The sequence below is a fragment of the Linepithema humile genome, chromosome 2 (genome assembly GCF_040581485.1).
Source record: "Linepithema humile isolate Giens D197 chromosome 2, Lhum_UNIL_v1.0, whole genome shotgun sequence".
NCBI lineage: Eukaryota > Metazoa > Arthropoda > Insecta > Hymenoptera > Formicidae > Linepithema > Linepithema humile.
This window is the reverse complement of record NC_090129.1, coordinates 28,360,536-28,373,948: the sequence shown is the minus strand read 5'-3', so window position 1 is coordinate 28,373,948 and position 13,413 is coordinate 28,360,536. Positions and strand designations below refer to the sequence as shown.

At 35.2% G+C, this 13,413-nt stretch overlaps 2 protein-coding genes across 4 annotated transcripts; one reads left to right on the top strand and one right to left on the bottom strand.

Moving 5' to 3' along the window:
* Window positions 1-3,479: 3,479 nt before the first annotated feature.
* On the top strand, window positions 3,480-9,374 carry LOC105677303 (uncharacterized). 3 transcript variants are annotated; one of them, XM_067349124.1, is made up of 7 exons: window positions 3,480-3,583; window positions 3,657-3,754; window positions 6,257-7,204; window positions 7,729-7,843; window positions 8,284-8,424; window positions 8,678-8,834; window positions 8,999-9,374. In XM_067349124.1, the coding sequence occupies exons 2-7, from the start codon at window positions 3,661-3,663 to the stop codon at window positions 9,185-9,187; spliced, it is 1,644 nt and encodes a 547-aa protein (XP_067205225.1). In that variant the 5' UTR covers window positions 3,480-3,583; window positions 3,657-3,660; the 3' UTR covers window positions 9,188-9,374. The 3 variants fall into 3 exon arrangements, with proteins under 3 accessions (XP_067205225.1, XP_067205224.1, XP_067205226.1); XM_067349123.1 differs by having other exon boundaries at window positions 3,498-3,754; XM_067349125.1 differs by lacking the exon at window positions 8,284-8,424 and having other exon boundaries at window positions 3,498-3,754.
* A 298-nt stretch (window positions 9,375-9,672) lies between these two features.
* Window positions 9,673-12,897, bottom strand: LOC105677341 (uncharacterized). The gene is made up of 3 exons (XM_012375904.2): window positions 11,210-12,897; window positions 10,126-10,446; window positions 9,673-9,998 (listed from the first exon to the last, which is right to left on the bottom strand). Exons 1-3 carry the CDS (start codon window positions 11,486-11,488, stop codon window positions 9,783-9,785), a joined length of 816 nt encoding a protein of 271 aa, XP_012231327.2. The 5' UTR covers window positions 11,489-12,897; the 3' UTR covers window positions 9,673-9,782.
* Window positions 12,898-13,413: the final 516 nt, after the last annotated feature.

The following is a 13,413-nucleotide window of genomic DNA, read 5'->3' as shown; positions in this document are numbered from 1 at the left end:
AAACGAAGAAACCATTAGACTGATAGGTTTATCTTCTGAAGTGCTCTAACTGTATCGGACTGTATTCCTGATTACATATCTATCATTTCAACCATATGATAAACATAAGATAAAAAAGGTTCGATATTTTTATCATTTTTGGAAAAAATTAAATGTTATTCTAGGACTTTAGACTTTTTTTAAACTCGTGAAAGATTTTTGCAAACGCAGGCAAGATAAATGTGCTGAGCTCTGAGTAACCGTGTTACTTGTAAATTATAAGTATAATACTGAAGAGCGTACAATAAATTAGTTACGAAACGTTTTACATAAGGAAACTCGCAATTTTTGTGGACACTCGTTGCTGTGGATATTCGCGATGCATTCAAACAATCCTCGTTTATTGCACGGCGCTTGTCTGTTCTTTATTTGTAATTAGGAATATCCGGGAGAAAGAGGCGTACATCTATTACAAAACAAATCAGTTATTTAAACGTTAATTGTCATCTTAACAGCTGAATATATTAAATAAATTGAATTAGTAACATAATTAATAAATTTTGTAATTCTATAAGAAATTTTTTTTGCGCAAACTATTTATAACCATGTATGTAAATTTTATTTTGCATAAATTTCAAACCATTCATAAAATATTCGCGCACTCGGTTATGGCGGATCTCGAAAACGATATATCGCACTTCTCTTTTGAGAACAATGAAGCGATCAGGAAGAAGCAAAGAGGCGGCTGTCAGATTATTGCGCAGAAAATAATTAAGTTTCAAGATGGGTATTTCCCGGATAGCTGCGTCAGTCGATCACTTGAAGAAAGAAAAAGATTTATAGCCAACAAAGTTGCGAACAATTAACACTGAGAACAATTTCTAAAAATTTTGATATTTAGTGCTGCACGGAAAGTTGTTAACAGTCAAGTCAAACGTAAAGTCTATGAGCAATTTAACAATGTCGAATTAAAAGTGACAATATTATTGAAGATATTGCTCGTTTTAAAATAAAGTAGTGATCATTAAAAATTGATAGATCGAAACCCATAAGAATATCATTTCTGCGATTTTATTTCTCAAAGTGAATAGGAAAAATTATGTGCATTCGTCGTCTGCAGAAATAAATCTACATCGTTCGGAAAAATTTCTCTGAACGGTTACACATATTATTGCAATTGAATGAACAAAGAGAAATTTCCGCAACGTGACAAATGTCGACTTGTCGCTCGAGACAATAAGCTGACGTTACCACCGATTCCCTAATAAATCCATCGCAGTATCTTTCACCCGAATGGAATATTTTTATCGTTTATTAAGAAAACACGCGTGCCTGAGTCACGTCGCGCCATGACTAAACGAATAATAATACTGTGAAACAAGAGAGGCGGTTCACCGGCGCGTTAAGACATTTTACTCGTGCTGACCATAATTCGTTTAAATGACATGGCTGTGTACAGAAGTTCCGTGAATACAACCAAGAGAAGGTACTAATTTGATAGTTGCTACCCGATAATCAATCGTCCGTAGCATTACCCTGATCGATTGATTGGAAAATACGCGTTTGAACTTTGTGTGCGGCTTTAAGGGGCCAGAGAACGTCGGCATAACCGCGATTATCCCGGATTGATCATCAATCTAACAGGATGTGGAAACCGGTTGCGACCGTTTCCCGCGATAGGCCATTATTATTAATAAACAATTATACGCAAGTTGTCACTATTAATGACAATACTGAATGAAATATCGACCAAATGATAATTAACAGCCGTTCAATGTTAAGTTTCGCAGCTGAGATAAGGCTGAAATTAATTACTTGTAATCAGATTATATAAAATGTGATGGGTCACGGAGAAATATTCCTGTATCAAAGAAATATTAATGTTTTTTTATATAGTAATATGATTATTGCCTAGATCTTGATATTTATTGTATTTCCTTAATGGTGTTTTCTAATTGGAAATATTAAAGAATGATTGAAAGAAACATATTTTACATAATATCATAATATCAAATTGCATTTGAGATACAAGTAACTGAAAATTAAGGCTACGTGACAATATATATTATTCATTAATTTGTCCGAATAAATTTTATAGATTTAGAAAGGTAATAGAAAAATAAATTAGAAAAAAATTTTATTTACTGATATCTGCGACTTCGTTCATTTATAATATATCAAGTGATTGTTTAAACACACAACTACTTACTAACAACAACATACACCAGCGATGTTTTATAATAATTCATTGAATTTGTCCAAAAAAGCGTTTTAATTTATGTAATATTTCTTTATGAACTTGAGAAAGGCCTGATAACAGGTCGAAACGTTGTTTCTATTATTTGTCTTTGAATACACTAGCACGACCATCTAGCAACGGCTGTTTAGCTTCTTATTTATTCCTTTGAATTTATTTCATTATTTTAGCCTTAATATATTTTAATTAAAAACAAAAAAATAATTCTATAATTTATAAATAAAAAGAAACATTCATTTTCAAGCACTTTATATATTGATTAAATAAATCTATGATTGTACATTACAAAATAGTTACTTGCTTTTTTTATTGGTTGCCTTTCCGCAAATAAAGATGATAATTGATTCTCATAAATGTAGATGAGTAAAGTATTAATTATCATTCTGGTTTTTTATATGACACAAAAAAAAAATTTTTTATGGGCTGCCATTATTATTTTATCATTTTGATATTGAAATGCAATTATGCATCGATGATCAAAAGAACATGCTTTCGCGATTATTTCCTACTTACGCACTTGTTATCGCGTAAGGTTATCGTTTAGCACAAATTATAGAACTGAAATCATGTAATTTCCCCAAACAAACAAAAAATGTAAGAAACTGAGTTGTATAAGTGAGCGAAATCATTGTCAAGGTCTAAACGATTTCATTCCATTTAAGCACAGACAGAGTTCATGGTAAACAAAGCGGATTAAAACGTTCCGATGCGGAACTGTATAGAAAAAAGACGTGAATATTATTAATTAATTCTGGTAGTTAAATATATCAAATTGTACTAAAATTATATAATTTATAATTATATTAAAAATTTACACATACCTATAAAATAAAAAACGTGTCGAACTAATTTAAAAACTAGAAACATGTTTTTTTACGACCGTTTACAAATTTGCACACGATTTTAATATAATTTTCAAATCGAGAAAATATTTTATATATGTATTTTTATAAAATTGAATTTTTATCAGAACAATAATAAGAAACGAAAATATGATATATATAATAAATGTTTTATTGCATTAGAAATATAAGCATTAAAAATTTTTTTAACATAAATTTCTGCATACATTTAAACAAAATTAAAATTATTTAAACGTCTAAAGTTTTGGAAATCCTGTACAGAATTGCACATGCGATGGTTATCATTTAATATGACGTGGAATTTCTTTCCGAGTTTTTACGAACACACTATCGCGAGGAAGAGTGCCAGGAGGTAATGAAATGTCGATACGAGCGAATAGTATATAAGATGATCGCGGCACCAGCTGAGTCAGTCATTCTCTCGCGTACTGCGACAAGATCAGGATCATTCGTACTTTTCTCGCACAGTGGTGATAAATAACAAGTAATAACACATTTTTATCTGCCGATTTTTTCGCGTTGAATTTCTTTCCTGACTAATCGACAATTATATTCAGAAAGATGTTTGCTAGAATCTTTGCGCTGTTTGTTTTCGTCGGTGTCCTAGGATCGTTTACAGAAGCCCGATCAGGCATCTTCGGCTATCCTTACGGAAGTGAGTAGTGCTCGAAAAAAACCCACTTTCATTCATTCATCAAGATTAATGATTTTCTATTCGTTTATTAACATAATTATATAGCTGATATAAATTACTTATCATAATTTAAAACAGATTAAATAAACATATTTCTATGTCAATATATATACATGTATTTTTTAATTATAATAAATGTTAGCCTTACAATCCAACTGTGCACTAACATTTATAAAACAAAGATAAGCCATATACTAAATAATGTGTGACTATTGTTTAAAGTTATAAATTCAATGTCTCATTCGTTTTTCTTCCACCTTCTATAATTTTTATCACAAGATTCTTTTTAGTGTTTTGTGTTATGCGTATGCGTGCCGGATATGGCGTAACATGTAAATGAATTCGAGCTGATTGTTAACAAAGTAAAATTATTCGAAACAAAATTATATGTGGCTGCATACATTAAGATTAATAAAAAATTAAATTCAATGTTATGTTATATAATGATAGCGTCGCTAAAAGTGGAAATAGAGAATTGACGATGCTCGGGAATTTCTGAATAATTACGAGATTAGCGAACGCCGCAAAATTCCACGACGAATTCGATAACGTGTTGCATATATCAACAATTTCATGATTTTTAATGAATACGAAAGAAAAGATCTACAATCAGATTGCTGACGTTGCATTTTTTTCCTTTGCGTAAACATTCAAGAACTGTGTGATTGCGTAGGAAAATTTTTTTTTAAATGAGCAACGCGATAATCACTTATAATGTTAATTTTTACTACAATATGATTATACGTATTTGTTTAACGCAAATTTTCACTGTTTATGTAAACTCATTGCAGTGTAGTGACTCATCGTCAAGTCATTTAACAACCTTCAGTAGTTCACGATAAATTATGATAATAGATTTAGATAATAGATTGTATAAGTGCATTAATTATACGTAACGCAAGACAATTACGCATTTATTTTTTACTATTTTTGTCTTTCTAAAATTAATTATTAATAAATATTAATATCTTTATTATTTAAAAAGAAAAGAATTGAAATTGTGATTATCTTATTTTTTGACTTCCATTAAAAATGTGTCATAATTTTTTTGTAAATATTTGATAAAAATTAGAAAAAAATTTCCAAGAAGAGATTAAAATTATAAAGTGTAAATTGAAAATTTCTATGTCCCTCCATTCGCAATATAACATCGACTGATCGCACTGATAGTGCAATAAAAATAAAGTACGTAGAAACGCGGAAGATTATCGCATCGTTGTTATTAGTGTTGCGCGCCATTAAATCATTTCAATTGTTAAAAGCGATATTAATCGTGATAACAAGATTGATGTTCGCGTATATGCAGCCATATTGCTTTTCGTGATGAAACACGCTCGCTCATATGTACACATAACTATACACAGCCGATGGCCAAATGAGAAGAGATAATTTGATGCCTGTAGACCGTGACCTCAATCCGTTCTTCACCTTGACTTACGGGATAATACTTTCTTTTTATTTTTTTTCATATGAAATAGAAATATAATATTTACATAATTTATTTGACTTATGTATTGAATTTAATATAATGCATGCATTTATTTTTAATGATAAAGCAAAATTGAAAGAAAGGTAAGTTTCGGATACAACTGTATTTAAAATGCGATTAACAAAAAGTACTATTTAGCTTTCGTACGTGATTCAGAACGAATTTATCTTCCATACGTGATTTCGAATGTAAACATACGTTATCGGAAATGAAATGTAATTACGTGATCTATCAAATTAACGTGACTACAAAATTTCACTTGATTGATGATATACTGTCACGTAACGCGTAATTAAATTATTATTAATTAATATCTAGCTGCACAATGATGAAGCGGGAAGCGAGTAAGCAATTAATGCGTTTGCAAATTTTATGTTAATTAGCAAGTTATGTTGATTAGCAGATTTCTTATAACTAGAGCTGGTTTAAGATTAGTTTCTGAGCTGCGAGTAAATTAAGATTTTATATTACTGTATATGTTAATTTCATACATCAATTATTTTCAGTATTTTTTATCAATGTGTCATCATAAAGCGCAATATTATTTGTTATATATGTTAAATAATATTATTTAATATTTATTAATTATATATGTAAACACATGATTTTTGCGTTACATTGTAATTGTTATTGTTGTTAGTAACATTTCTGGCACGTTTTTGCGTGTTTTTGGTGATGGAATTCCAAGAGGTAACCAGAGCAGTTATCATGTATCTAATCGGAAACGTTTCTAATCGGGATGATTTCCTTTTTCCTAAATTACGTGATAAAATATCTAGGAAAATATGAGGAAAAAGGAATCATTCCGATTAGAAACGCTTCCAATTAGATAAATAATAACTGCCCCGAAGGCTTTCCGAAATTAACAACGTTGTTCCAACTAATAGCCGAAAATCATTATCAACCACACAGATAATCTTAATGGCAAGAATCGATAAAGAGTCGCTCTTTTGTTCTCTTTTCTCGTCTTGAAGATGGAGGACTAGAAGACAGATCGTCGCCCACTTTTATCGTATCATCCAGATCGAAGCGAGCAGTCGACTCGAATGGTGAGACTACCACCAAACCTACTACCAGTCAAGCTACTACGACGAATCCTACAACAACAGATCCTACAACCACACCATCCTCGACTACACCTCCAACGTCGCCTACAACCACCCCGTCCACTGAACCGACTACTCCAACCACCACACCTACCACCACTACCACAGAAGCGACATCGCCCACCACCACCCCAACAACCACTCCCACCACCACTCCAACAACCACTCCCACCACCACCCCAACAACCACCCCAACAACCACCCCAACAACCACTCCAACAACCACTTCGGCTACAACTCCGACAAGCACTTCCGAGACGACTCCTACAACTCCCAGCACGACAACTCCAGAGAGCACGTCCAAGCCGAAGAAATCAACGAACAATCTTGATTCACGTTCGAATTTCGATGAATCCGAGCCCGAAGACTCCAGTAAGAAACCTGAATCACCGTCTAAGGGCGACAAAAACCCAGCTCCTGGACCATACTTTGGCCCAGGCTTTCCCGGAGCATTTGGTCCGGGTTTCGATCCCTATTTCGGTTATCCTGGATTCAACTCTATACCAGGTTCCAATCCGAACTATGCGTGGACTGGCACAAACAACGGGCCAGGATTCGCGTCCGCGGGTGCATCCGCCGGAAGCTTTGCAGGAGGCTTTCCAGGAACGGGATATCCGGGAGCGGGATATCCGGGAGCGGGGTATCCGGGAGCGGGGTATCCGGGAGCGGGGTATCCGGGAACGGGATATCCGGGAATGGGATATCCTACGGCAGGATACCCCACACCCACAACGAAACCACCGTCTGTGGGTGGTCGAGGAGGATTTCAGGATACCACCACACCCAAGCCGAATGGATACGGTTACGGCGGAGTAGGTACGAGCATGAACCAAAAAAGTCGACAAGGACGAAGGCGGACGCAGGATTTTGGAGGATAACGAATGAATCCTCCGGGGTTGCATGCTGTGGTTTGGCAATTTCTTTTTGTGAAAAGTTGACAAAACAATGGGACGAATTGGATATCAAAAGCGAAGAATTCATCATGGATCGGAATTTACACATCTCGCAAAAATCGTTTGACGAATTTGTGCTGATGTTCTTTTAGAGATGCATGATATTTTGTCGAACGGAATCGTTTTTTTCTGCGAAGCCGCTAACAATTTTTGATATTTATTTATTTATTTATTTATTGTGCATGCGTGCGTTTATACATTTATTTATTTGTATGAGCGTTTATTTATTTATTGTTTATGTACAATATTTATTTGTTTATTTATTTAGCTGTACATACGTACTTAGGTATTCCACGTGATTTATAATCAATTGTAATTGCATGTATGTTGCATGTCTTATGCAGTGCATCATTATCTGAATCTTATTGCGTGTTTTTTTTCTCACAGATCCATTGTATAACGCAGGACCCGGATTTTATTACCCAGGACAATTTCCTGGTTTTCAGGATCCCTTAGATATGTTCAAACAGATACAGGCGCAAATTGAGGCACAGCATCAGGCGTAAGTCTTTCAGTAGCTCTGATAATTGCAAACTTTTAATCCTTACATTTTACAGCGAACAGTTGATTTGCAGTCAATTTGCTGTAATCGTGAAATCATTTGCATTTATCGTTACATAAATGTTTCTTAGCATTCTTAACATCAGATAATTCTAACAAATACATAATATAACTTTTAACAATTTTGAACATTTCTTCTTCTTAGGTCATTTCTACTAATTGAGAATTAATTTTAAATTAATAATAGAATTTCCTTTCTACCAGATCTCATTTTATTTAATCAACAATATCATTATCATCAATTAACTGCAATTAATATTTTTACTATATGTTTCCTTGTCTTTCTTTAATTTATGTTTACTGTGTGTTCTCTTAACTTTCTCTGTTTATATTATCTTGTGTGCTTTCGGTGATGGTTTCTTCTTGCAATTTTGGTTCAAGAATCGGCAAATCTATGGCTTCGAATCAAGGAAGACCATTTGCATCAAATATTCCTAACAGTTATTCTTATTCGGCCTCGCCAAATATGAACAATATGAGATATCCAACATACGGTAACTCACCCAACACAGGTGTTAATAGGTAATTCATGACCAAACGATTTCTCAAATATCACATAATATTTTACTCAACAATATGTCGGTAATAATGTGAATAACGTATCGATTCTTTTGTTCAAATTGTAAGATGTAATTGTGACAAATTTACTGTGGAATAATAAACAATCTTTTTTATGGCATGCAATATTTCAACAGATTTACTCTTAAATGTGATTACGCTTACAGCTAAAGTAGATGTTTTAAGTATAGTGAAAAGAATAAATTTTGTTATACAGTAATATGGAGCTCCACAATCGTTTGGCTAATGAAGCCGCTAATTACCAAGGAGGTGGCGGAAGTTACGGCAGCGACGGAAGCTACGGACCGCAAATTGCGAGTGCCAGCATTGGCTTAGGTCCACGTGGTGGTTTCCAATCGGGCTTAATCAATCCTGTAAGTCATATTTGTTTGCGTTAGAAACAAAATTCTGATAAAAAATGATATACAATTAATTCACTTTTAAAATTTTATATATAATTGAGGCGTCTAGAAAGTAATAGAAATAAGTAGTACTTTGCTTAGCATTTTAAGTCATTATTATGGACGATCTCTCGTAGGCCGGACCAGGAATAGAATCCAGATTCGCTGAGGACCTTCCTCCGCCATCTGGTAACAGTTTCGGCGTATTTGCCAGTTCCAGTTCTTCCAGCAGAACCGGTCCGGATGGCAAGCAGATTAATCAGAAGTCGTCCATCACCGGTGTGAACGACAATGGAAAGATTTCTTATCGCACAGTGCATGATTAATGACATTCTGCGTTGTTAATTTTAACTACTATACTACTTTACTATTATTTACCATGTGCTATATAACATTATTGTAATGACGATGAATTTTTACAATTCAGAGCTGCTGATGTCGCAAAATTTCGAGACTCAGGGCTCAAATGTTTCCTCAAGATTACCAATAAATACTCAAGTTTCTTAGAACTAATAGATTCTTTCTAGAAAAAGTTTGGTATTACTGTCTTTCCTCTTATCTGAATAATTTTTCTAAATTTTTCTCCAATTGTTAATTATATTGATAGCTCGATTTTGACTCGCGAGCAAGAATTCACAGGTGAAATATTTAAGAATCTTAATAACTTTCTTACGTCAATATGTTTTTCTTCAGCAATATCGAGCGATCAAATATTATGTGACAATTATTCTGCATTTAATTATTATGTTTACTTAGCTTAATATTTGAGATATTGTTATACTTACTATGTATGCATAAATTAAATTCATGATGCTTTTATAATGATTTTATTTATTTTATCGTGTGACAATATATAATCTAATATTTTATTTCATATATTAATATTTTAATTATCAAAGTTTTGCAATTTATTAACGCATTTCATGACTTTACGTTAACACTCGGTTTGGTTTTGCTAAGTGGCGGTTCGATCTTATCATCTATTACAGGTTTATCTCGCGGCCATGTTTTATGTCCTCGATATCCCACGTTGTCGCGGTCTTCAAAATGACGATAGTTCCAATATCCATGCGGACGTTGAAAAGTACGTTGATGTTGATACCAGGGCTCGCCATATCCCTGATAATTAGTTTGAATCTGTCATGATAAGAGAACACTTTCTATATTAACGCGTTACACAAGCTTTAATTACTGTGTGACATCAATTCTTGTGGAATATTATATAAGATTATATTTTACGTAATAAGACAAACCAATTTGTTACCTGTGGAATATTGCTACGGTGTGCATACACCGCACTCGGCGTGTTTATTGAATAAAAAATAGGTTGCTCGACGCGATTCTCATTGATGCCTCGAAAACTTTCGATTACTGGAACGTCATCGATCTTGACATTCGGTTTTGTATTTGTGATGATGCTGAGATGCACCTCCGTCACGATATTTCCTTCCCCGTCTGGTTTCGACGAAACAGACACATTACACACGCCATGTTTGCAAGAATTTTCACTTGGTATGCTATCGTTGGCATTTACCACGATTTGAATGTTATTGATTACTTTCGGCTGCCCAGCCAAATCATGATTCTGTAAAGGATTTTGCTATATTATCTCTATTATATTAAAAAACCACAGAATATCAATAGATTGCATCACTGTTAATTTTTAATGCAATACTAATGCAATATTTAATATAAAAAGTAATTTTTATAATGACTGAATCTCTGCAAGTCATTGAAATGATACGAAAATTGTTTCAATACGATCATTAATAAAATATTAAAATAATAATATAAAATATTGAGTGTCACAATTATCTTAGCAATAGGTACATTCATTAATTAAACATCCATCAATTTTGTTTAACTTTTCGTCTCGTCAGACAATGTTTCGGCAATATTAAATATGCGAGTACTCATTGAATAAAATCCTCGAACAATGATAATAGATTTGAGCAAGTAAAATTTACAACATGATACATGCTACGTTTCCTATAAATTTATAACGAGTCTGTTTACGAGCTCATCCATCAAGTTGATATAATCCGGTATCGATTGATAAGTTCATGTCAGTGCAATAAATTTCGCCGTGCGCTTATAAATGTTTTCACAGCGAACAACAATCTATAACATCTCGCTGAATAATCATTATTTATTTCGAATAAATATGTTCTTATAATAATATATTCATATATATTCATCCTGTTTTTGAAATTATTCTAATTAACTGTACGTTACAAAATAATTATTTAATGACAATATTAGGAATCTTATTTGCAAGATGAAATATAAACTTTTTCCAACTTCGAAACTCTATAATTATTTTTTTGCATTGTACATGCATTACTCACGTGTGAAGGATGAATTCTTCTCTTTCTTGGCTCGCTTGATTTTATGAGCTCGCTTCCACGACGCAAAGGCATTGTCGGCAGTTTAGATGCACGCAAACCTGATTCCGATGGATTAGCGGATTTATTCAAGTTTATATCGAAGCTTGTACTGTTCAATGTCTCTTCATTTTCGTCAGAATCGAAGTCGATCTTTGACGAAACCTCGACACTCGTGCCGAAATGCTTAAACGTCGCGATCACAAAGCAAACGGCGAAAATTGTCCTCGTTTGCGCCTTCATCGTTCGTTCGTGAATAACATATGAAATACTGATATTTCATAAAATCCTTTCTGTGCAAGATGTTTCAAGGAAGGGATAAATGCTCAAGCCGGATGTATACATATATAGTAATGACAATCATTATCAAAGAAAATTGCAACGACCTCCGTGAATTCGTAAAGCGTAGAAAAAAAAAATCTTTTCTTTTAAAGGACTCGAACCGATGGTTTTAATTGCTTCCTCAGATCGATATCGCAAGATTTGCGAATAGTTCGTAACTAATCTAGATAAGCCGATTTTTAAATATAAAGTCATATTTATGGCAACAAATACGAATCTTACAATTAAAATTTTTATTTTGATATCTCGCTGTTGTCATCGGTTTATTTTTATTTGCATTTGAAGAAGTACAATAACTCCTGTGTCTGAGTCAAAACGAATTATACATGCACACTACACACTCAGTGTTACTTCCTGGAGAGCAGAGTACACTCACTTTCGCACCGAACAAAGCTGCTCTGTAATAATGGCTCATTGTGCATGGCGGAGGGTACGATGAATGCTCATGAATGACATTATCTCGCGCCTGTTACGATGAGAGAAGTGCTCGCTCTAAAATGCACCCTGTTATGGCCCGTTGCAGCCGGCAACGTCAGTGCTAAAGCAATTTCGTATCCCGCCGCCCTCAACGTTTGGCTAAATCTCGGCGCAAACACAAAGGGCGGCGGTGGTCTCGCGTGGAAATTCATTAAAATCCCGCTTGCCCCTTTCGGGCCCTATAAAACTTGTAGCGATGTCCTTTCGCCGCTCATTGTCTTCATTATTGGAGCAGATTGTCGCAACGGACGGGAGATTGCCTCCGCTGTTACTCGATGCAAGTCATTTGTTAAAAACAATGTGAAAAGCAATTGCACGTCGAGGATGAATAAATTACACCGGAGAGTTCTAACGGTGTCACCCTTTCCTGCCGCGTACACTTCGTGTCTCACGGAATAATGATTCATCCGTCGAGCCAGGCGTCAAACGTTCGTGCCGCGGAACGTCGCGAGTGCACTTAAGTCGTTCGTGCCGAAGATGCAATTATGCCGTTCGGTGCAAACGGCGGATTGTCAGACGGACGCGCGGCCGCAGGATATCGCGTTACGTAAATCTTCTTTGTAAGAGGATCGGCGTTACGAGACCGTCCGGAGACGTCACGGTCGTCCAGTGACGCAGAATCCTCGTTAAGACGTGAGTCGCCGGACCCGCTGTGAAAACCGCGGAATTTTTACACCGAAGAAACGAAACGCGCCGGCAATTAATTCGCAACCGATTCCCCTCGAGCTCTCCGCTCCGTCTCTCGAGAAGAAACATTTATCGATAATGATTGTCGCGACGCGGCTACGTCGTAAAATCGCGATCCGAGTCTTCGTCGTTCTCGCACAATTATCTGTCTGCCGACTATATAAATATATATTTTCCTTCTTTTCTTCACGCGTATTCGCGTAGCTTGCCGAGCATCCCCCCCCCCCCTTGCTGATTCTGCGAGCAGGCGCGTTTGCCGTTGATGAAGCGTGGAAAACGGAGTGCCTAATGTAGCGTGCCTAATCGGACTCGTATTATTGGGGAATCACCGCAGCTACGCGCGCAGACTTTATCCTGACAGTGTAAATATGCTGCAAATTAATGTTCCGACGGCGCAAGGCCGTTTCAGCTCTTTCACGGAGCGTGCTGCACGAAGCGTCATTATTCGCGAAGCCGAACGGCGTAGAGCAGTGCGAATAAACAACGTAAATTCCAGATAAAACGGTTTATGGCCGAGAAGAGGAGAAAGCTTAATATAACTCATCTGAAAGCGCCGTCGGTGCGCCTCGATAACGCCCGGCGGTAACATTTAGAATTCATGAATTATAATACTTTTGTGAAACGCGTATCATTTACGGACGGAGATAAATTCGTGGATAGCG

Bases quoted from the DNA above. Each gene is read 5' to 3' on its own strand.
- LOC105677303 (XM_067349124.1), top strand. From the start codon at position 3,661: ATGTTTGCTAGAATCTTTGCGCTGTTTGTTTTCGTCGGTGTCCTAGGA. The intron at 7,205-7,728 runs GTACGAGCATGA...TTTTTCTCACAG, and splicing joins ATACGGTTACGGCGGAGTAG to ATCCATTGTATAACGCAGGA. The intron at 7,844-8,283 runs GTAAGTCTTTCA...TTTTGGTTCAAG, and splicing joins ATTGAGGCACAGCATCAGGC to AATCGGCAAATCTATGGCTT.
- LOC105677341 (XM_012375904.2), bottom strand. From the start codon at position 11,488: ATGAAGGCGCAAACGAGGACAATTTTCGCCGTTTGCTTTGTGATCGCG. The intron at 10,447-11,209 runs GTGAGTAATGCA...AATCCTTTACAG, and splicing joins GAAGAATTCATCCTTCACAC to AATCATGATTTGGCTGGGCA. The intron at 9,999-10,125 runs GTAACAAATTGG...TTATCATGACAG, and splicing joins ACCGTAGCAATATTCCACAG to ATTCAAACTAATTATCAGGG.